A 25,073-nucleotide genomic window follows, 5' to 3' on the forward strand; every position below is an offset into this window, starting at 1 on the left:
TCAAATAAATAAATAAAATCTTTAAAAAAAAAAAAAAAGAAACTATAATAGTCTCTCTCTCTCTGGGCATTAATCTCTGCTGTGGGCCTCAGTGTGAATACATGAGTGATACGGACTCCTGGGGAATCTGTGTTACACACCTGTACAATTTGTGTTCCAGGTAGAAACTATATTCCAGTTAACTAGTTTGTGAACATTTATTTATTTATTCGTTCGTTCATTTATTTATCTATTTTTTAAATTTTTTTTTAAAGATTTTATTTATTCATGAGAGACAGAGAGAGAGAGAGAGAGAGGGAGAGAGAAACAGGCTCCCAAGGAGCAGGGAGCCCGATGTGGGACTCGATCCCAGGACCCTGGGATCATGACCTGAGCTGAAGGCAGACGCTTAACCATCTGAGCCACCCAGGCGCCCTTATTTATCTTTTTTTTTTAAAGATTTTATTTATTTGACAGAGAGAGATAGTGAGAGCAGGAACACAAGCAGGGGGAGTGGGAGAGGGAGAAGCAGGCTTCTTGCCGAGCAGGGAGCCCGATGTGGGACTCGATCCCGGGACCCTGGGATCATGACCTGAGCCGAGGGCAGACGCTTAACGACTGAGCCACCCAGGCGCCCTATCTATTTTTTTAAGTAGGCTCCATGCCCAGCAGGGAGCCCATTGCAGGGCTTGAACTCACAACACAGAGATCACGAGTCGGACTCTTAACCAACTAATCCACCCAGGCTCCCCTAGTTTGTGAACTTTTAAACTGTAACCTACTGATACTTTGGGGCTACTTATCTTTCCAGTCCAATTTCCAATTAATAATACAAGAAAACCTGAATTCTCAGAGGATGGAGTCAAGTCCATGTGTGTAATGCCAAAGTAGAACAGTGGCCAAAGATGGTATAGCTTCCTAGAAATTGTCTTGCTAATAAGGAACTGGAAGGAAACTGGCAAATATCTTGTATTCTTTTGGCAATTTCGGATACTTAAAGTTGTTCCAACCTTGGCCTAGTGTGCAGAGGGAAGAGAAGAAAGCAGAGGGGGATGGACAGGAGCCTTGATGGTCCAGGAAATAAAGAGGCTGAATCAAGAAGGCTTTGGCATCAGAGGCAGGAGGGGCCACAGAAATGGAGATTGGAGGCTTCTGAGGCGAGAAATGAGGGGAAGGGAGGCCCATCTGGGTGTGGGCCCTGAGAGAGAAGGCAGGAGCCAGAGATATGATCGCAAATACGAGAACAGCTTGGTGGTCTGTTCAAGGGCGGGGCGTGGAGGCAGGGCCGACAGCTGTGTAACAACTAGTTCCTTAGGACACTTCTGTGTATATGTCAAAGGAACCTTCAGCCCTCAACAAGATCAATTTGCCAAACTCACCAAAAAAAAAAAAAAAAGAAAGAAAGAAAGAAAGAAAGGCATCCTGGACTCTTGTTCCCCGCTTCTGCATCCCTCATCCCCTCTGTCCTCAGTTCACGGAATCGAGCCATCTGTCTGGCTGCTGGGGCCACGCTTGTCTCCTCTTTTTTCCTCACCCTACACATTCAGTCCATCAGCGCATTCCTTTGGTTCCATTTACAGACTTTCCCCCCATTTGGCCATTTCTTTCTGTCTCCGTTGCTACTGTCCTCATTTGTCATCCCACCTGGGCCCACCGGTCAGCATTTCTCCTGGAGTCTTTCTCACACTTGCCCCTTTAGATTTCATTCTCAATACAGCGCCCACACTGTCTTTGGAAAAAGTAAATCCATTTTAAACTCCCCATTGAGAAGAAAACCCAAAAGTCCTGTCTAGGCTCCCAACTGGAGCTGGCTCTGGCCTTTTTTCATCTGACCTTTTCTCTGTTGATATGGGCCAGGCTCCTCCTTGCCTCTGGGGCATTGCGCTTGTTATTTCCTCTTGTTGTAATCTGTAATGCGGTTCTTCGAGATCCTCACACAGCTGGCTGGCTGAGTACTCTTCTCGTAGAGAAGTACTTCCTGACCACTCATCTAGAGTAGTTCGTCTGCCCACCTGCTCCTACCCACCGTCTTCTCTTTCCCACTACCTCGTTTTATTTCTGAACAGCACTAACATCACGGGGAAGAATTTGATTAGTTTTCTCATTTAGTGTCTGCTTGTCCTAAGATATCAGCTCTGTGAGGGCAGGAACCTTCTCCTGTCTTTTTCACAGTACTAACTCCAATTCCTAGAAAGGGCCTAGACTTTAGTAGGTTCCGCCCTCAAGAATTATTTGTTGGCTGAATAAAAAATCAAATGAATGAATGAGCGAGTAGGCTGGATTGATCTGCACAGTGAGAGGTGGGTATCCGTGAGCATCCTCTGTGGGTGAGATGGGCCCTAAGGACCCACAGGCTTTCAGCTCCGGCGCAGGGAATGAGGTGCGTGAGCGGAGGCTGGTCTTGTCCTTTAGTCTTAGAATAAAGAGTACCTTCAGCATTGCCACACTCAGGTCTGCTGCCCAAACAGTCCCTGGAGTTCAGAAGTACTTCATACTTCTTGTTGGTTATAGACTGAGGATACGTGAAGTCCTCTGTTACTCCTCCTCTTTGGGTATGCGATTTACTTAAAATAGGGTTGGGTTGATCTGTTTTTGTTTTTATTCAGTTTAGGGATCTCCTTTGTTTGTGGACTTAATTTTATTTCTGAATACGTCATACATTAACAAGGTTCCAAAAGCCAACACTGTACCAAAAGGAATGCAGAGAGACTGTATCTTCAGTCTGTAACTCTGTATTCTATATATATATATATATCACTTCGTCCCTCTGCTCATCTACTGAATTAGTTTCTTATCATCTTTGTTTATTTTTGTGGAAAAAACAGCTTCATAATATATCATGTGTGTGTATCTAAATTTTAATTATTTCCTCTTCCTTCTTATTTAAAGGTTACCACCTTTAAATGTTCCTGTGTTCTTTGCTTTTCTCACTTACCACATTCTGGAAATCACTGGTATCATTCCATAGAGATGTCTTTCTTTCTCTCTTTTTTTCCTACAGTTACATAGTACTCATTGTAGAAAATACACCTTAGTATATTCAGCCAGTCTCCTGTGTGTGTGCGTGTTCCAGTTATTTCGAATAATGTAGCAATGAATGAACTAAATCATAAACATTTTTATATTGTTGGTGTATCTTCAGGGTAAATTCCTATGAATGGATTTGCTAGGTCAAAGAGTAAATGCATAGGTAGTTCTGTAGATGTTGCCAGATTTCCCTTCATTTGGAGTTGTAACCTAAAGTGCATGAGAGGGATACATGGTTTATTTGTCCCTTAAGATTTTGGCATCCCTGTGGTCCCCTTCTCATTTCAGCCCTGCCTGTTGCTATGTATGTGTGCTATGTATTTAAGATTAGTTCGTTTTTAAGAGTCATATACAGTAATTGTTTGACTTAAGCTTGTTTTTTGCATATGTATTTTTTTACTTTGGAAGTTTTGTGAATTTAATTTTAGGATTCCTAGCCTTTTAGTTCATCTTTCAGGGGGATTATTAGACATGAGTAAACTATAGATGGGAGATGAAAGTGGATGGCAGAGCTGAGGTTTTTTTTTGCAGAGAAACCTAGAGAAATAGAATTTCAGCTCTTCCAGAGTTCCAGCTTTTTCACTGGGAGAGGGGAGTGGGGAGAAAGCTGAGCTTTGTAGCAGTAACTACTGTATTTGCATAAAGTCCTTTGAGTTACCACTATCAATGAGTCCCAACACTTAATGTTCTGTTAGTTGAGGGAAACAGGTTTTAAGAAAGATCACGCAAAATTTTCAGAGAAGATGTGGGATTGTGGTGGGTGGCTTAAAGTCAAGCACCTGGAACTTGAGAATTATATGTCTCATCTCCTCTCCCACTGAGGCACTTCAGTGGAAGGTTTTTAGAGACATGAAATTGTTCTAATTAAACTCTTATGGTACTAGCAAGTCTCTTCTCCCCCAACTAGTCATTATCCCACATTGGATATTTGTTTCTCATTAGAAAATATGTTTTGGGGGGGCTGTGATGTTGGGAATAGGGAGTGAGAATCTCTCTGCTTGATTTTTTTTTTTTTTTAAGTATGCATGTTGATGTTGATTGTTGGCAAGTTTTTTCTTTCCTGAGAACCATCTGATACAGCTGAATATCTTTTTAGAAAAACTTAGGAAAAGAAGGAAAGTTGACCTCTCGTTTTACTTATTTAACTTCCTTTATAAAACCTGAAAGATAGTTACAAAAATAAAACAACCAGAGACCAGTCTCAATTATGAATATAGATACAAAAATCAAAACAAAATCTTAGCAAATAGAATTCCACAATATATTCAAAATTATGACCAACTTGAGTTTATGCCAGGGATGCAAGTTTGGTTCAGAATCAAGGCATTCTCTTAATATTATAGCAACAAATAAAAGGAAGTGTGATCAGATCAGCAGATGCTGAGTAGGCATTTGATTAAAAAAAAAAAAAATATATATATATATAGAGTAACCATTTCTAATATGTAGAAAGGAAACTTTTTAAATATGTTAGGTTACTTTCTAAAGATCACTACCAAATGTTACTCTAAACAGTGAAACACTGCAGCCCTTTCATTGAAATCCAGAACTTAGCAGGATGCTCACACATTCAATGATGTCTTAGAGGCAGTAAGACCAATAAAAAAGAGGAAATGTATAAATAATGGAAACGAAAGTTAACTCTTTTTTGCTAGTTATGTAATAATATATTTAACAAACTTAAGAGATTTTAGGTTAAAAGAATAATATTTATAGAAGTTTGGTGAGATAGCTGAATATAGCATAAATGATTGTTAAAAGCAAATTTTTCTCTATGCTGGAAGTAAGCACCGAAATACGGAAACGGGGAAATGTTCCATTTAAAATAGTGATGGAAAAAAAAATAAAAAAATAAAATAAAATAGTGATGGAAATGATAAAACTCCCAAGAATACATTTAATAAGAAAAGTGACTGGGGTGCCTGGGTGGCTCGGTCGGTTATAAGCGTCCGACTCTTGATTTCAGATCAGTTCATGATCTCAGGGTCATGGGATTGAGCCCTACATCGGGCTCCGGGCTCAGTGTGGAGCCTGCTCTCCTTCTGTCTCTGCCCCGTCCCCTGTTTGCATTCTCTTTCTCTCTCTATCTCTCAATCAATCAATAAAATAAAATCTTTTAAAAAATTAAAAAAAGAAAAGTACTTACGTAAAAAAAGTGATCAATCCTTCTTAAAAACAGATTTATTTTTCATTTATTTTAGAGAAAGAGAGAGAGTGGGGTGGCAGGGACAGAAGGAGATTGAGAGAGAGAATCTCAAGCAGACTCCCTGCTAAGTGGGGAGCCCCACATGGGGGCTTGATCCCATGACCCTGAGATCGCGACCTGAGACGAAATCAAGAGTCTGGTGCTTAACCGACTCTTAAGCGACTTAGCCACCCAGGTGCCCCCAAAGTTATCTAATCTTATTAAAGGAAATATTTGTAAATTTGAACAGATAGACAGACATACTATTGTCTTTGGTGGGCTCTTTAATGCAATTGCAGCTTGGATCCCAGTAGGGTTGTTTGTAGAATAGATAAATGATCTTTAAAAATTCATAGGGAAGAAAACTAACATCTGTGAATAGCTGAACAAAATTTAAGAAAATAAGTTATTTTTTAGATTTTATTTATTTATTTATTTGAGAGAGACAGAGAGTGAGAGAGCGAGTGGGGGGAGGAGCAGAGGGAGAAGGACAAGCAGACTCCGCACTGAGCAGGGAGCCGACATGACGTGTCATCTCAGGACTCTGAGATCATGACCTGAGCCAAAATCAAGAGTCAGACGCTTAACCGACTGAGCCACCCAGGCGCCCCAAGAAAAGAAAAGTCTTGCCAGATACTAGACTGTACCATGGAGTCAGTATGATCAGATCACTGTCTTATTGAACTGGGAATTGTTCAGAGTAGATAATCCAGAAATAGGTATCACTTCACATGAACATAATATACAGCAAAAGTATTTTTTAGTTCCGTGAGAAGAGGCTGGATTAGTTAATAAAAGTTGTATTATATTAATTTCAAGTGTGTAACAGTGCCTTGACATTTATGAGTCTGTTTCCATTTTGTTTGTTCGTTTTGTTTTTTTGGATTCCACGTGTAAGCGAAATCATATGGTATAAAAATGTAGAATTTCTTACAGTTAAGATATTATACACAAACGGACCAATGATAAATTTTAAAAAATCAACAATTGACAGATAAACAGTGGATATATAACATACAATGATCTTTTATAAACTGACAAGAAAAAGACACGTAGTCCTCAGAAAACTTATTAACAAAGGATGTGAATGAGCAGTTCATGTACGAATTCAAGTGACCAAGGTCCATATGCGGAATGACCCTCAGGCTCACTTATTGGTGAATGGAATTTGGACTCCACTGGTGGGGTTTGCCAAAGGGGATCATTGACTGCAGGAGAGCCGAGGTCTGCACCTACCTGAGGCACAAATGTGGTTTCTGTAGCCCATCTCCCACTTGATGACTTTTTCTTACCTTTTTTTTTTTTTTTAAGATTTTATTTGTTTATTTATTTGACAGAGAGAGCACAAGTAGGGGGGAGTGTCAGGCAGAGGCAGAGGGAGAGGGAGAATGCCTTGGTGCTTGATCCCAGGACCCTGGGATCATGATCTGAGCTGAAGGCAGGTGCTTAACCGACTGAGCCACCTAGGCGCCCCTTTTTTTTACTTTTTAAAAGAATAGTGTTGACTCTTACAACTTATAGAGATTTTTAATATTTGTTGTATGTCATGCTTTTCATTGTGTTTTATGTTTTCTTTCCTTGAGTTAACTCCGGCAATATAGGATAATTTTCTATCAAACTTAATTGTCTTTTTTGGACACTACCTAGATATGGCTCATTTAAAAGATGGCTAGTCATGGTAATTTAATTGGAGTAGCTGGTCTTATCACTTGTTGTTTCAAATAAAGGAGATCGGTTTAAAAAAAATCATTTTAACATTTTTAATATCTAGACTAAAAAATGAAATCTGGATGAACATTTTTTTTTAAGATTTTATTTATTTATTTGAGAGAGAGAGACAGAGATAGCGAGAGAGAGCATGAACAGGGAGGAGAGGGAGAAGCAGGCTTCCTGCTGAGCAGGGAGCCCAGTGTGACGCTTGATCTCAGGGCCCTGGTTTCATGACTTGAGCCAAAGGCAGACACTTAACTGACTGAGCCACCCAGGCGCCCCAAGGGATGAACATTTTTCATGCAGAAGAGTTGAAAAATGAAACAAAACAAAACCAGAGAGGGAGACAAACCATAGGAGACTCCTAATCTTAGGAAACAAAGTGAGGGCTGCTGGAGGGGAGGGGGGTGGCCAGGTGATGGACACTGGGGAGGGTGTGTGTTGTGGTGAGCACTGGGTTTTGTGTAAGACTGATGAATCACAGACCTGTACCCCTGAAACAATACATGTTAATTAAAAAAATTAAAAAAGGGGGCGCCTGGGTGGCTCAGGTTAAGCGTCTGCCTTCAGCTCAGGTCATGATCCCAGCATCCTGGGATCGAGCCCCGCATCAGGCTCCCTGCTCAGCTGGAAGCCTGCTTCTCCCTCTCCTACTCCTCCTGCTTGTGTTCCCTCTCTCTCTGTCTCCCTGTCAAATAAATAAAATTAAAAAAAAAAAAAAAGAAAGAAAAAAATTAAAAAAGAGGTTAATTGTGGGAGGGACACCTGGGTGGCTCAGTCGTAAAAAGAGGTTAATTGTGAATATGCACAGTTGTAGTTTGCATAAAGTCATTTCCACTTGTAAAAACCTTTTCTTTTGCTTATTAAGTTTCTTTGAGAGACTATGCTTAAAGCTCATTGCACCTGAAACTAACATAACATTGTCAAATCTACTTCAGTTAAAAAAAAAAAAGAAAGAAAGGAAAGAAAGAAAAAATAAAAATTAAAACCTGGGGAAGAAAACACTCATTGCAAGTTATACTTGATCATTTATGCCTGAGTACCATTTTTACATGGGTAAGCTCATTTAATTAATGTTCACATCTTTAAAGGTAGTAGAACTATATCGTAGCATAGTCTCCATGGTGAGGTTCGTGGAACCCCACAGAGGAGTTGGTGCTGTCTAGTCAAGTATCCATAGAAATAAACTCTCTTTTCCTACCCTTTCCCCCTAATAACTTTTTAGGGGAAACATGGGGCTTGAACTCCTGACCCTGAGCCAGCCAGGTGCCCCTTTCCCTAACATCTTTATTGTGACATAATTCACACAATAAAATTCACCCTTTTTAAATGTCTAATTCACTGGTTTTTAGTGTGTTCACAGAGCCATGCAGTCATGGCCACTATCCGGCTTTAGAACATTTTTCCCCACCTCAGAAAGAATCCCATTTGATATCCAAAGTACATATCCTGGCATTCAGACTAAAAATTACTTCGTGTATCCTATAAGTAAAGAATAACACAATAGAAAGTATTTTACTTTTATACAAAACCTTGTCAGTATTCCCAGGTTACTCCCTATAGCTTGGTAAACAAGTTTTGGTTTGGTTTGGTCTGTTTGGTTTTCTTCTCTTCTGTTTGCCCCAGGGCTGACAAGCGTGGGTGGGAAGGGTGGTTTAGGAAAGTTTCTTTTATGGTCAGAGTCATTCCACGCCCTCGATGTTGGTTTGCAGGGCACTAGCTGATATGAACAATGATGGACGAATGGATCAAGTGGAGTTTTCCATAGCTATGAAACTCATCAAACTCAAGCTGCAAGGATATCAGCTCCCTTCTGCACTTCCCCCTGTCATGAAACAGCAGCCCGTTGCTATTTCTAGTGCACCAGCCTTTGGTAAGTCTGAAAAGGACTTGGTTCCTATATTTCTTTGTAGATCTTAAAAATAATTTTTCCCCTTTTCCCCTCTGCAGTTTGTAGCCTTGTGATACTCTAGGAGGCAGTTCTGTCCAAAAAATGATGGTCCTGGTCCTCTGCAGGCGGATAATGCTGGAGGAGAAGACCATGTTCACATTCGAACCCTAGCATGTGTTAAAGAGCAAAAGTTCACCTGAGTAAATTTGAAGTTGTAATTGACTTTACTAAGTGGTTCCTGAATCGGGCAGCATCCCTTGGAGCAAGTAGAGAGGAGCTCACAGTTGTCTGAAATGGAAGGTTTTTACAGGGAGGAGGGTGGGGCAAGAAAGTTGTTAGCAAAAGAAAAGAAAGGATTGTACCTGGCAAGATCACTTTCCCTGGAGTGGAAGGCCAGGGGGTTTTATCAGGTCAATTACCTCGTCTTCCTTTGGGCGATGGAGAGGGCCCCTGGGACAGATGACCTCCCTGGTGCTGATCTGAAAATTCCTGACCGACTGCTTAAGGCAGTGTTGCTGGGGGAGGTTGACTCTGCCGTTAGCTTGGGTATTAAGCCCCAGGTTTGGTGACTTGGCCCGAGTGACCCCATTTGGGTCCTGTGGTTTTCTTTTTAACAGATGCTAGTAATCAGAATGAAAGCAAAGGTCCAGACGGTCAGGGTAAAAGGAATACACTTGCAGTCTGCTACTGCATCTTGGGTCTTTTCATTGCTTTTACTGCGTCCTTGACCCTTCACAATGCCCTATGCTTCCCTTGGGCTTTCTCTTTGCATAGCCTCTGTTTTCCCCTGCGCCTACACAGCTCCTCTGGATAATGGTATCTAGCAACATATTTTTAAAATTCATAGTATTGAGACAACTGGCTACATTAAATGCTTTCTTGGAACAAAATGAAGCAGGACAAAATAAATGGTATCTCAGTTTAAAACACAATTCGGTAAAAAGATACCTTTTAGCCAGATATTTTTCTTAAAAAGTAATCAGTAATTAATTGACTAAGGTCACCAAGAGTTCTGATTTCTTCTCTGTTCTCACCCTAGACTTTAATGATTTAGGTTGATTTAAAGATTACAGTAATCAGATCTAATATCTGATTCATCAGAAAATTCTTAGACGGTTTTAACAAAACACAGAAATTGTGGCTAGAGTTTCCCTTCCTCCTGATAGATCTGATGACATGTGATATGAAGTAGGTTTGGGAGGGGGCAGTCAAGAGTAAGGGAGGTTGTCTCTGATATAATTAATGATAAGCTGAGATAAATAAATGCTGTAGTTTTACTTAATAGATTTATAGTTAAAAACTATGCATTGCCTTTCTTTTGGTGAGGTTTAGCCACAAGACTTGTGGTCATAAAGGGAAGGGTGCAGGTTTGGGTTCAGGCAAGAAGGATCGTGATCCAAGAGAAAGAAAGAAACTCAGGAGATCACACATGAGCAAAGGCTAGGAAGAGCAGAGGTGAGGAGTACATACAGACCGTTCCACGTGACCAGGGCCCTTGTCGGCCTTGTCCATCGTGTGTTCACAGCCCTCAGTCCTTAGTTAGCCAGCTTATTTAAGTGCAGGTGGCTCTGACTCCCTGAAGGTCCCTGTAGCCAACCTTTGGTCAGGACCCATGGGTTAAAACAGCTAAAGGGGGGCGCCTGGGTGGCTCAGTTGGTTAAGCGACTGCCTTCGGCCCAGGATATGATCCTGGAGTCCCGGGATCGAGTCCCACATCGGGCTCCCCGCTCAGCGGGGGGTCTGCTTCTCCCTCTGACCCTCTTCCCTCTCGTGCTCTCTGTCTCTCATTCTCCCTCTCTCAAATAAATAAATAAAATCTTAAAAAAAAAAAAAAATAAAAATAAAACAGCTAAAGGGTATTGGGTTTTCTTTTGGCTTCCCTTCCGGTGCTGCAAAAAGATACCTCAGGGGGGACAGAGAGTCAAATAACCAGAGGCATCCCATTTCCTCTTTTCCCCTCAAACCCGGGGGGTCAGAGATTCTTCCCCTAACATTTAATATGTCTTCTCTTATTCCATTCTGCAGCAGCACTTTCCGCTCTAGAGTCGACTGCTGATTTATTTCCATGAGGTTGCAGCCTCGCTTGCCCCAGGGGGTTTTACTGCTGCTTAAGTGAGCTGCCCCTGCCTCCAAGGGAACCTGGGATTTCTGAGCCGCCATTCTGCCAGTCAGTCCCGAGCTCCTCTGTGGGGCTTCTCCACTGCCTTTCCTCCCCCCTCCTTTTCGTCACATTGACATCCTCAGTAAATTATTTTCAAGAGGCTAATCACCAGACAATATCCGAACATGAGAGAACTTAAAAGTACATTGTGTCCTAACCAGGTTTGCTTAGCTTTGCTCAAACATCTGACCTTTGCTAGTATTTCTAGTTACCACCTCTCAGCTCAACCCAAGATGATTTTTTTTTTTTTACACTTCTTATGTGGCTACTTGAGAAGAAAATCATTTGTTACCAGGATCATTACTTTCTAGTTAATAGTAAAAATTCCCTGACCATGCATTTCCTGGCCGTTTGACATCTTATACCTTCACGAATCATATTTTATTTGGTCACAACAATAACCCTAAAATCCGCAGAAATTATTAGCCCTCTTACATGAATGAGAGAACCAAGATTCCAAGAAGGTGAACAGTTTGCATATTCCTAAAGAGGGAGATAGAGCCTGTCCAGACATACAGTTTTTCAAAGGCTCTTGGTTTCCTTACTACCTTCTCTCTTCCCACCTTCATTCTCACCAAACCATATGGGTGGCATGGAGCGTCACTGTTCCACGGTTTGTGGTCTGCATGGGAGCTGAGGCACATGTTAACACGTGGAATTAAGGCTAGCTGGGGGTTGAGCAACCATTTTCTTCAACTTTCCTCTGTTGAGAGGAGAGGGGATGTAGTGAGTGATAGTGTGACTTCCCCAAGGGCAGCCAGCTGTATTCCAGGAAATTCTGTGAGTGTGCCTGGTATCTTCTTCCTTCAGTGGAGGTAAGAATATTACACACAGAGTAATTCCTTTTTTTTTTTAAGATTTTATTTATTTATTTGACAGAGAGAGAGAACACAAGTAGGCAGAGAGGCAGGCAGAGGGAGAGGGAGAAGCAGGCTCCCCACTCAGCAGGGATTTTTGGAGGAAAAGTAAATCAGGTTTTGGTCTTGTTAAGTGTGAGAGGTTTAGTGGATTTCCAAGGAGGCAGATGAATCCATGGGTCTGGATCTCAGAGGAGGGATCCATCAGCTCTGGGAGAATTTGAATATAGATAGCATTGAAAGCCCTGGGGCTGGATGAAATACTTAGAATGTGTAGCTAAAGCAGGCAGAAGACCTGGGACCAAGCCTTGCCATGCTGTGACATTTAAAGGTGTAGTAAAAGGGAAGAAGCAAGAGGAGGTTGGTGTCCTAATAGCCAAGAAAACATTTTTCAAGGAGGGAGCATTCTATTGTTGGAGCTGCTTCTGAGAGACTGAGGAAGACTAGGACAGAAAAGTGATTGGATTTGACAAAGATGACCTTGAAAAGCAGTTTCATTGGAGTGGTAGAGACAAAAGCCTGATTGGAGGCTTAGAAGAGGGGAGAGTTTTACTGTGAAGGGGAGAGAAACCTGGAGGAGCATGTCAGCTGAAGGCTGTGTTTAGGATGGGAAGTGCCCCTGCATTTTTAGAGAAGAGAGGGAAAACCCAATGGTTGAGGAGAGGTGGGAAAATTTCAGGAATTAAGATTTAGCATACTCAAGAGAGATGTATCCAAAACACAGCCTCCGTTAGATGCATTTCTTTAGAAATATTTAGAAAATATTCATTCAGGAAAGGTAGTCAGTTGGTAAGAGGATGATGATCTTCGTAGCAGCTATTTAAAAGCTGGCCCAACAAGGCTTCCACTTGTGACAAATCCCCACACTGAGGAGAAATGACTGGGAGTGGAATCCAAATTGAGCAGGGCAGCGACACAGACACGAAAGAAGGAGAAGGTCCAGACCAACGTGGGGGTGGAGAATAGAGGCTGGAAATCCCAGGAAGCAAGACTCACATAAAAATGAGCTACAGGAAGTATCAGGCAAGGTCAAATCCCACACAAAGTTATTATTAGAAAAAGGAGAAGAAAGAGCTGAATAACACCCCTGTGAAGAATGATGGTGCCCCGGTAACCTGCGATTTCAAAACAAGCTAAAAAAATACTAAGAAGATGACACAAGTCATGGAAGACCAACACAGTCAGAATTTTAAAGCCTCGGAAACAAGGCGCCAGAACTCAGGAAAGAAGGAGAAAGAAAAAAAAAGTCATTTCAGAAATGGAGACGAAACTAGAAGCAGCACAAGAGATGCTATTGCAAGAGAAACAGAAGGTGTAAAGAGGAAGATTTCAAGAATGAAAACAAAATTAACAAGAGATAATAAGGATTTGAGAAAAAGTGACCAATATTGAAGGCAAAGGAAATTGAATATAGTTGGAGTCCCTAAAGAAGGGAACCAAAGCAAGGGAAGAGAACAAACGGTAAAGACTAGTTGAAGACAACTTCCTGGAAATAAAGGATTTGAAACTGTGTTTGAAAGAGGATTATCATGTGCTCGAGAATATCAGCCTGGAGAAACCAGCACTAAGATAAATGTTAGTAAAACAAAAAATTACTTGGGTATGTAGAAAAAGGAAGCACATGACTTACAAGGGAAAGAAAATTAGAATATCTTCAGACTTCCCTACAGCAGTGCTTTATCTCAGAAGAAAATGGAGTGACATATTTAGGATTATCAAGGAAAGACTAAGCCAAGAATTTTGTGTCCAGAAGAACCACGCCACCCGATTTTCCAACTCTCTGGACACTAACTTATTATCTTATAATTAAACTCAACTCTGACTAACTGCTGGAGTTAATGTCAGATTCCACGGGTGCAAGGGCCCAGTCCCACGACACTGCCCTTACTTCACACATGAGTCACAAGCGCTGGGTCCCCAGGGTACCCATACTTCTGTCCAACCTGACTACAAAGTCAGAGGCTCCCACACACCCTGCTTCCCCTTTCTGTAATTTGCTAGAACAGCTCACAAAACTCAACGTTTGTTGTAAAGGATATAATGAAGGATACATACAGATGTGTAGGCGCATGAAGAGGTATATAAGAGCGAGGCCCCAAAGGGTCCTGAGTGGAAGAGCTTCTGTCCCCATGGAGTCGAGGTGTGCCACCCTCCCAGCATGTGCTTGTGTCTTCCAGCGTGGCAGTTCTCCAAACCCTATAGTGTAGGAGTTTTTATGGAAGCTTCATTACATAGGTGTGATTGATTACATCCTTCCTTGGCCATTGATTAGCTCAGTCTCCAGCCCCTCTACCCTCCCCTGAGGTCTGTGTGGAGGTGGGGGGGCTGGGATAGGATCGAAAGTTGCACCCCACTAACCATGCTGTGGTCTTGCCCATGACCAGCTTCTGTCCTGCATCTGCTTAGGGGCCCCCAGCCACCAAGTCACCCTATCCGAATACAAAAAGACACTCTTACCACTCCAGAGATTCCAGGGGTCTTAGAAGCTCCTGTGTCAGGAACCAGGGGCAAAGACCAAATGTTGTAACAAAAGATGTTCCTGTGAGTCAGGAAATCACAAGGGTTTTAGGAGCTCTGCCAGGAACCAGGAACCAGGAACCAGGAACCGGGGACCAAGACCAGATATGTATTTCTTACTATGTCACAGTATCACAAGCTCAGGCAAAGAAACAAAAAAGGAAGGAAACATTTATTTCATTCTATCATTTCTTCACTCTGGTTAGAATACTTCTATAAAGAGAAACTTCCCTGTCAAATGTTTGGTTACTCTGAGGTTCAGTATGTAAAGGAAAGGCAGGGTGGATGCTTCATTTCTTTTCCTCGTTTATTTATACTAGTTTTCAGAATACATTTATTACCTATGATGGCCAATTAGGATTTTTTTTGTTTGTTTTTAAATATCATTATGAATTCGTAAATTTAATTCTCATTCCATTACAGTTACTATTCTTATTGATCCTCAACTTTGGCCCGTAGGTCCCTCTTCAAGTTGGGTCTTGTGCCCTTACGATGTGATCCTTGACGTAATTTTTGGTATTCACCAAAATGATTAATCTGAATTTATATATGTATTTTTTTCTGAATTTATATTTTAAATGGGACTGTATTACAACTGGGAAGTGATTTGTTTCTTCAAACACTCTTGGCTTAATTATCGTTGAATGTGGACCAGTGATTCCGCGTGAGTTTTGTTGGAATTCTTCCTTCCTAGGTATAGGAGGTATGGCCGGCATGCCGCCGCTCGCAGCCGTCGCTTCAGTGCCAATGGGACCCGTTCCAGTTGTGGGGATGTCTCCACCTCTAGTATCTTCTGTTCCTACAGCAGCAGTGCCTCCCCTGGCTAACGGGGCTCCCCCTGTCATACAGCCTCTCCCTGCATTTGCTCATCCTGGTACGTGACCTGATGCACCCGCAGACGGAATTTTTACAACGTGTATCTTAACTCTTCCTTCTAGCTAAATCTTCTGTCTTCACTTTCGGATTATATGTGAGTGGCATTTGGTTCCAGAGGAAAGTATCTTCCTTTTGCAAATTTAATATCTCATTTTTTTTCTGACATAGTAAGTGGGCTCTGCTAGGCCAGGGAGAAGTAAAGGAGAATGAAATGATGGAGCTCTGGTACCATTATGGGCGAAGGTCAACTCAACAGCTAAAACCAAGAGCCTAACTTCCTTTCCAGGGCTTGACAAGAGCAAGTCAAGTTTGGGTAGTAATCGAACATTTACTATTTCCATAAGTAAGCGACTACTTTTCTTCAGCTGCTATGAATTGCTGATAAATAAGCCATTCCCTTAGGAGTAGGATTATGTGGGGGGAGAAAAAGGAAAACTGCATATTCCTTTTTTTTTTTTTTTTTTTTTTTGAGGAGGTGTAGTGAATGAGGTGGAAGGGAGAAGGACATTTATTAAATGGCTAGATACATTAAGGGTGGAGTATTACCTGCTCTTCATTGAAGGAAAGGATTAAAAAGTTCCTGGTGTAGTTAATTTCATTTTGAGACTTAAAAGTCTTTTCCCGTTAATGAAAAGAAAGCATAAACTGTAGATGTGGTCTACAAATGTTAGTAGATTCTTATCCAATGTGGGAAGTATTTTTTTTTTACAGATTTTATTTATTTAGGGGCACCTGGGTGGCTCAGTGGGTTAAGCGTCTGCCTTCAGCTCAGGTCACGATCCCAGGGTCCTGGGATCGAGCCCCGCATCGGGCTCCCTGCTCAGCGGAAAGCCTGCTTCTCTCTCTCCCTCTGCTGCTCCCCCTGCTTGTGTGCTCGCTCGCTCTCCCTCTCTGTCAAATAAATAAATAAAATCTTTAAAAAAAAAAAAGATTTTATTTATTTGAGAGAGAGCAGAGGGAGGAGCAGAGGGAGAGGCACAAGCAGACTCTGCTGAGTGTGGAGCCTGATTCGGGGCTTGATCCCACGACCCCGAGATCATGACCTGAGCCCAAACCAAGAGTCGGATGCTTAACTGACTGAGCCACCCAGAAGCCCCTGGGGGAAGTTTTTTTTTTTTTTTTTTAAGTACTTTGGATGTGTCTGCGTAATTCAGTAGTGAGGATGGCCTGGGTTTTAGCCATGGGTAATGATTATATTTGAATCATTATTTCTCTGCCCAGCTTCTTGGGTTTCTTACATCTGTCAAGATCTGTCTGCCAAAGAATCTAAATGTTCCACCTTTTTTCCTTTCCTTTTTTTTTTTAAAAAGATTTTCTTGTCCCATGTATTTCACCTTTCATTTGTGACCATGTCCGCAGATAATGACAGCTGAGAAAGTTGTTGCAGTTGCTTTTCCAGTAGTATCTGTGAATCCATGCGCTCTGTCTTCTTTCATTTGTGGCTGATGGCAAATGTTACAAGATAGTAGGCAGGGATGAGGGGGATGAGGCTGAGGCTCAGAGTTTTTCCCTGGCTCACCGCTAACCACCAGCCCAAATGAGAATCAGACACAAAAGCTGCTGATCCTCCCTAGCATCCCATGTTGTGTGGCCAGGACTGCAAGGCTGGGACTTCCTGGCTCTTCTGTCTGGAACTCATACTTTCAGCACAGTTAAGGAACTGCCGTATCCTATGTATTCAAGCTGTTGTTCTTTAGCTTATCTGTATAGATCCCATAAAATGTGATACGAAACATTTAACAAAGAGTTAAATCCATGGACTGTAAACATTTCTACTTAGGAAGGTGATTTTCCGCAGGAATGAATGAGTAAATCTGGAAAATTTTTTGGCAAGGGGCAGGGAGCGAGGAGGGAATAACTCTTTTTTGAGTCCTGGGTGATAAGGGAAGACTAATTTCTGCCTCAGGTTTGGTGACTGTGTATTCTCATTTTCGTTAGTAAGGAAATGTTTCTTTTCTTTGTAGGATTAAAATTATTCAACATTTATTTATTTTTACAGCAGCCACATTGCCAAAGAGCTCTTCCTTTAGTAGATCTGGTCCCGGGTCACAATTAAACACTAAATTACAGAAGGCACAGTCATTCGATGTGGCTAGGTAAGTGTGCTTGTTTTTAATTGGGCAGTTGAGTTAAAGCCATTATCTGATTAACTCCTAAAACTGAAAATGAGTTAGCTACTTCTTTATTATCTTCTGTTTTGTAGGACGCCAATAATTAGTTCTGGATAATGTTACCAGGTTTTATCACTTATGTATTGCAGAGATGATAAATAAAGAACATGACATTTCCTCAAAAAGCTTTGGGTGTTGTTTTTTTAGCAAGGAAAACAAATAGGTACCAGTTTTACTAATGTTTAAAAATATTGAAATTGAACTCCAGGTAGGAGGGGAAAATTAACTATTTTGTATTAATCATTTAAGAATTTATGTATAAAATTTTTTAGGTGAAGATTAGAGCCACAGTCCACCTTCTTTTTATTCTATCTCAGATAATCTCATGGAATCTGTGTGGATTGTTACTGAAACCTTATTTAAAACCACCTTTTATGAAATGAATTATTCAGATTAGCGGACAGTCGTTACTGATCAAATATGTGGCCCAGTTTTGGCAAAGCTGATACGACCTTACTGCTTATATTTTGACCAATCTTAGTTTCATATTATCTTTCTTATTTTTATTTCCTTTTACCTTTAATTTCCCCCTTGCATACTGCTGAACTAAGAGGAAACGTTAAGTCTCTTTGTAAGCCATCTCCAAACTTTTGCAGTTAAAAGGGGATGTAAGTGAAAATGTTTCCATCTTTTCTTGTTTTAGTCCTCATTAGAAACCTTTCCTAAGTGAATCAAGTCATTTTCCCACTTTCAAGAGAAGAGCGTGTTGAATATAATTGAACAATTTATAACCCTTTATAAAATGATTTAAAGGAAATTCATAAACTGAAAAGTACCACGCCGAATGCTGATTTATGCACATTAGCTCTTGGAATGCTCACCATCCTCCCCATAAGATGACTAGATTCTTCTCTCTATGTTGTAGATAAGGAGGAAGCTCAGAGACATTAGTAATTTGCCCAAAATAGCCTAACTCAGAAGTGACAGACAGGAGTTGAACTGAGTTCTTTCTAATTTTAAGGCATGAGTTCCTAACCATGGAAGTTTGCTCTGGAAACTTGAGTTAATGGTGGTATACAGATATTTGCGTTCCACTCAATTAAGGTTTTACTCCTGTGACTCAGGAATATTGTTGAGCATCTATTTGCCAAACACCTCATTCATCCCACTCAGCCCCCAGTCACCTGCAGTAGATACTCTCAGAATTGTGAATGAGGAAGAAAACCCCGAGAGGTTAGAATCCTCACTGACGGTTTGCATTTTACCGCGAGGCAGAGCTGAGATGTAAACTAACACTGAATTCCTTCTTTGTTAGTCTTTCTCCTTTACCATGCTGAAGTTTTGAGTTTTCTGTGCCTCTCCACAAGAGATTTTTAAGCCTGCCTTAAAATTGATGTGTGACATAAGAATGAACAAATAATCAGTATTAGCAAACATTAATGCTATTAAGACAACTGGTTTGGGGGTTTTTTTGGTAGTCATCTTTTCAATAATTTAAATTTCCGGCAAATTTTTAGAATGTGGCATGTAGTTTTTGGTTACCTGTTAGTGAAGTTTTTCGTGCATTTAAATTTTCAGGAAAGTCTCAGCAGAAAACTATGACTTGATAAGTATAATCTGGGGCAGCTTCTGTGTGCAACACCCCATATTCCTGGGGTGCAAGAGAAAGATAATTAGCTTTTACAAGTAGGCAAAAGTGGGAATCAGCAAAATATTAGTTAGTTTAAAATGAGAAGGTTGTTGCAGAATTACTCACAGCAGAATCGATCTTGGTAAGTATTTTTTACTAAGAAATTTATAATAATTGAAAAGGTGAATATAATTAGATACTTTTCAAGTATTTGGGATCTGTTTCCTATACTTTATGAAGTGTGTATTTTTAAGTATAATATAAATGATGACTAAGAGGTTTAATTTATGATTAAAATTTTGCTTTTATGTATGAGAAGTAGATATTTTTGTTGAAATCAAAGGAAATTGCAAATGGGACATTAGTTATAATCTGTCCTGGAAGTGGAATGCCATTTTTACTGAGAGCTTAGCCGTTGTGTTTAAATTGCCCTATTTAGACACCAGGCTCCGATAAGCCGTAGGTACCAGTGTGATAGTTGTGAGGAACTACCCTGAGACCTGATCACTAAGGAGGCGTAGACCCCTCTGACTGCTGGTAGCGGTTTCCTTGGGTCAGAGTTGATGCACTTGGGCAGGGAAAGGTCAGCACTGGATTGCCGGCAAGAAGGCAAAGCTCCTTCCATTACCGCTCCCCTGATTCACCATGACCCTGGACAGGTTCTGTTCTCTCAGCATTTGTGGGAATTGAAACTTCCCAGAATGAAGTGATTTCCCTTCATTAAGAAGTTAATGTGTTTGCTAAATAGAAAGTTATAAATATTAGAGAATGAATACCTTTAAAGGCAGTTATCTGTTTGCTATCAGTATTGCTTTTTAAGCTGAAAGAAAACTTCTAGAAGTTTGGAAAAGCCTGGGCATTAGTGTATCACTTCAGTGACAGGGAGATTTTTCCGTGTTTTGTAGAACCTTTAAATTATGAATTGTATCTGTAACTTGGGAACAGTCACTTGGTCTGTTGTGTTTTCCCTTGATTCTGGAAAAATAACGAGCGTGTCTGTTTTGAGAGAAATGTTTCTAACCTTAAAATTCAGAAATACTCATTACAGAAAATCCAGAAGTAGTGATTAGAAAGTGAATGAAATGTTAAAGCTGTTTTCTAGGGAAGTTCTTAGTTTACTGTTGTTAAAGAATTTAAATATGTTCCTCATTGTTCATCCTCTTTCCCCACAGTGTCCCTCCCGTGGCAGAGTGGGCTGTCCCTCAGTCATCCAGACTGAAATACAGACAGTTATTCAATAGTCATGACAAAACTATGAGTGGACACTTAACAGGTATTTTACAAATGAGAATTAATTTAGTGAAATATGATTTTGATTCCAAATGCAGATTGCTTCCACGTGTTGGACCGTAGATGGTCTCCAAATGCCTTTCTCTATTTGCTTTTTTTCGAAACATGGTTTTCATTGTCGTTCTTATCTTGAGTTCTCATCTCCTGATAACGCCACGCTTACACTTTCTTCTCCAGTGCCTCAGGCTTTGACCCTGGTGCTTCTTGGTAAATGGAACATAGACCCAGGATCCTGCTGCACAGCGGACAGCACTAGTATGCCCATCAGAGCACTGGCACAGAAACACTGCTAGAAACCCAAGCTGGTTCTGAAGTCCAGCTTTGTACTTGAACTTGAAAGTGTCTCTCAAAGAGCCTGTGTTTAAGGCAGTTTGCAGGGTGAAGGTAATTGGCTGGGGAGCTTGGAACCTGCCTCTGCCCCTAACTAGCTGGAGGTCACTTTACCTAGTTAGATTATTTCTTGTACAAGAGGTCAGAGTTAAGTTATATGACCTCCATGGATTTAAAGAAAAAACAAAAAGATTCTGTTATCTATATCAGTAGAAAGGATTTTAGGGTACTATCCAGAACCGTTTCTCAAAATTGATGAGAGAATTCTAAAGAAAAGTGTAATTTTAATAAGGAGAATAGATACCTCTGATCTGAACATTGAGAAGGGAAAGAATGTGACTGCCCTTTAACAGTACAGAAGGCAGGAGAAGGAGTGAATTTTCCTGACGTGGAGAAAGGTATTTTAAATTTCTGACTCTTACTATCTTTTTTTGCGCTGCTTTGACCTAACAATTGCAGTTTTTACTTACAAAAGAAAAGTTCGCCTGTTAAAAAATATCAGCGTTGGGTGAGATTTGGAAGGGTCTGATCTAATCTTGAGCCTTATCCCTAAAAAAAGATCTCAGCAGTCTTCTCAAATAAGTATATATTTATATCCGAGGGGGCAAATTGTAATTATACACAAATTTTCTAAATGCCACGCTCACTCTGCTAAAACATCGCTGTCATTTTTATACATACTGTGGGAAACCAGTCCAGCTTACACAGGCACTGAAGGAATATTCAGTAGTATGGTTTTAAGTATAATTCGACATGGTCTGTTTCACACCAGCGCTCCATACAGACCCAGAACTATGTTGTCAGTGAATCTGAGAACAATTCTTCCAAGCATTGTTGGTGTTTGCTGTGAATTAATTAAAATAGTATCCAGATGAGACATTGATGTAGCAGTCCTCTTTCTTGGTGTAGGATCTGTGTTTTATGAATGAAGTGCAGTGTCTTCATCCCAAAGATAATGATGCAAGCACTTAAATATTTAGAACTTTTAATATATGAGGTAGACAGTAAAATTTGAAATATACCTGAAAGAGCAGATTTTGCTCATGTTTCCCTGCATACTTAATCTCTGAGCTTGTGATCCAAGCTTGTCCACTGTGGGAAGTGAAGCTAATCTAGCAGTGGCACATTTTACCCCAGTGATTACCTGGGTTAATTTAGCTGATACACCTGTTTAGGTGGGTACCCCCTCATTCCTTCACAACTTGATGTGTATGCTATTATATGCTCTTAAAAGAGACGGTCTTAAAAAATAGAGAGAGCCCATTCTTTAATCAAGATAATGTAAGTAGCTGTAGAATTCTGGCAATCTTAGCAATGCTAGCCTCTCCTCAAAGAGGGATTTTATTAATCTTGCCTTATGAAATGATGAATATGCCCTTTGGTTATTTATATTAATCACAAAAGCTGAAGTGATAGGCATTGTGTGAGATAAAGTATTAACTTCATTTAATTATTTCTGTCTTTCCCGTGCATGCTTCCCTACACAAACATGGGTGCCCATAGTAGGGCTTATGAACTTGGGATTTCTGTTTATCCCCATAATGTTTCCATAGAAGCCAGTACCCCAAAACTGATATCTTTTTTATGGATGTGGGCTTCCACAGGATAGTTCTCCGTACTCAAGAGTTCAATTTTATGCTGTTCTATTATGCTAGGAGGCTGTCTTAGGTGTTGGTGATTATTTTGATGTTTCACAACTCCTTGTCTTAGGACGTACAGAGTCAAGTATTAGAATTGCAAAAAGCTGTGGTCTTCTAGTGTGGTAGGTAACAAAATTTTTCTATAAAGAACAAAACCATAAACATATTAGGCTTACATTTTGTCTGTCACAGCTACTCAACTGTGCCATTCTAGTTCAAAAGCAGCCATGTGTCACGCTCCAGTGAATGGGCATGGGGGTGTTTCAAGAAAACTTTATTTACAGACACAGAGGGGGGACCAGATATGGCCTGTGGGCTGTGTCTTAACAATCGCTGTTCCAGATCATTTCCCTCACTTAGAGAGGAAGGAACTTACTCTTAGAGAGTGAAAGTACTTTTGTTAATGTCATAGGGAGTAGGAAGAGTCAGGACTGGAATCCAAATCTCCTGCTACCCATCTAGGTCCAGAACTAGTTCTTTTTGTTTATTATTACACTTTTTATTGGTAGTAGGTGAAATACTATCTTCCTTTTATGTAGTTCTGAAGTAGAGAGAATTGTTACAAGTATCAATTAAAGCATTCACTAAAGTTTGGCTAATTCTGTTTTTATGTTCCAACATGCTAAGTACAATATTAGAGACTACACAAAATGATCAGTGTACTTTCCTCATTCCAGTGTACCACAGAACTTCTAGAGCTTTTCACATTAATTTTAAAAAGATTGCTTCTCAGAGACTCCCAGTACATAGACACCAACACACACACACACACACACTCACTCGTCCAACAGGAATGTGTACATATGTTTGCCAAAACCTAGAAGGTTCGCTGTTCATAATAGCCTCAAACTGAAAACTATCTGAATGCCCATCAACAGAATGGATACATAGATTGTTACATATTCACAAAATGATATACCACACAACAGTTAGGGTTAATGTCCTACAATTGCATACAGTTTGTGGAACAGAATAAGCCGGACTTACCAAGGGCACACTGTGCTGTTAGAAGTTGGGCAGCACTTGGTCGGGGGGATGATTAGAAGGGAGCTGGAGCTGGGGCGCCTGGGTGGCTCAGTTGGTTTAGCTTCTGACTCTCAGGTCATGATCTCAGGGTGGTAAGACGGAGTCCTTCATTGGGCTCTGCTCTGGGCGTGGAGCCTGCTTCAGATTCTCTCTATCCCACTCCCTCTCTACCCCCCACCTCCCCTTCTCTTAAAAAAAGAGGGGAACTGGATAGGGTTTCTGGGGTGCTGTTTCATAATCTAGGTATGATTTACTTGACCATTTTCAGTTTGGAAAATTCAGCTGTATACCTGTACACATGTGAAAATACGTATGTATATGTTCATGTGTGCTTTTCTGCCCACATTTTATATGTAAATCAAAGTTCGAATATTGTCTATAATATTAACTACCATTAATTTAGCATTTTTTATGTGCTAGCGCTATATTAAGCTCCATGTTATAGTTCCTTATTTGATGGAGCACAGACTGGTAAATCTGGAAAGGACATCTGAAATGAGAAAACTGGGTCCAACTAATGAGGAAACTGCCTGCCTGAGTCTCGTGGCAAGTTCTTGGGCACTTCCTGTGCTGACACTTTGGGGGCGATTCTCAGAGGTCCCTAACTGCTACTGCTTGCTCTGCAAAAACAAATCCACTTTTGTGGTTTTTTTTTTTTTTTTTTTTTTTGATGAGGTGCCATTTGAAAAATGAAATAGCTAAAAGCAAAAATTTATACATGGCAATCTTCCCAACCAAATTGCTACAACTCTCCATTCCTTGGTCCATCAGTCGTCCTGGGACCACACCTTGAGAGTCAGTGATGGATAGAAGACATAGTTGTCTCTCTCCCAGCACTGGTTTATTTCAACACTCAGAATTTCCCACTGTAGACTTTATCTGATATCTAAGCCCAGTTTCATGCCAGAGGTGAAGATATTTACAAGTACTTTAAGAAACGAGAGGTGATTTGGAGAGCAGAGTTGGAATTCCAGGCATTCTTTATTGCTAACATAAGAAATGGTTGTGATATTAGCTATCTGTGCAACCTTGAACAAGACCTTTTTTTTTTTTTTTCAAGCCTGTATGAAACAGTTACAAGAGTTGTCCTCTCTTAAGGTCCTTCCTCCTCTAAGATTCTCTGAATCTTCTCCGATAGTGGTCCTGGTAGAGACAGCACACAGTGGCAGAAGATGCTGAGTTTAGAGACAAGAAGTTTCAGCTTTGTAAATAAAAGCCTGATACAAATAGAGATGATAATCTGGATAAAAGGGCAGGTTACATTTTGAAACTCTAATCTTTTACATACTCTTTTTTCATTAACCATCCATTTAACAAGAATTTATTGAGTATGTGCCAGATGCTGTGGTGTGCTTTGTTTTGTTTTGTTTTTTCCTTTTCATTGGGGCTTAATTTCCTGTTGAAAAAGCCCCTTGGGTAATAGCAAATATTGTTTAAAGCATTGTGATTGCGTGAGGTTGCACAGTGCTTTATGTGCACAACACTGGTCTTCCTGGACAGTGAAGATTTGCTGATTCATCTTTATATTTTTTCCCCCGGTTTCTGTTTAGGTCCCCAAGCAAGAACTATTCTTATGCAATCAAGTTTGCCACAGGCCCAGCTGGCTTCAATATGGTAAGGAATAAAAAGTTCCTTGGTTTGTATAAAGTGGCTTAAATTGGTATGGCTTCATGGGTCTTTAGATTAATACCAATATTTATAGGTGGGGATGTAGGAATTATGCTTAATGTTCCAATGATCTGTGAAGATTACCTCTCTTACTCTTTCCCCTTTTTGATTTTGAAAAATACAAAAGCAGAGAGATTAATGAATTCTCTAACACACAGTTTATGGTAAGTCTCAG

General features: G+C 40.5%; 1 protein-coding gene across 3 annotated transcripts in view; it reads left to right on the plus strand.

The window, feature by feature from the left end:
* ITSN1 (intersectin 1) overlaps positions 1 to 25,073 on the plus strand; it is a 215,823-nt gene that overhangs the window by 74,272 nt on the left and 116,478 nt on the right. For all 3 annotated transcript variants that reach the window (XM_032396958.1, XM_032396959.1, XM_032396960.1), the window contains exons 5-9: positions 8,614 to 8,774; positions 15,022 to 15,201; positions 17,203 to 17,299; positions 20,117 to 20,217; positions 24,781 to 24,844. In XM_032396958.1, the coding sequence (XP_032252849.1) occupies positions 8,614 to 8,774; positions 15,022 to 15,201; positions 17,203 to 17,299; positions 20,117 to 20,217; positions 24,781 to 24,844 (603 nt within the window). The remainder of the gene's footprint in view (positions 1 to 8,613; positions 8,775 to 15,021; positions 15,202 to 17,202; positions 17,300 to 20,116; positions 20,218 to 24,780; positions 24,845 to 25,073) is intronic.

The sequence above is a fragment of the Phoca vitulina genome, unplaced genomic scaffold (assembly GCF_004348235.1).
Source record: "Phoca vitulina isolate PV1807 unplaced genomic scaffold, GSC_HSeal_1.0 scaffold95, whole genome shotgun sequence".
NCBI lineage: Eukaryota > Metazoa > Chordata > Mammalia > Carnivora > Phocidae > Phoca > Phoca vitulina.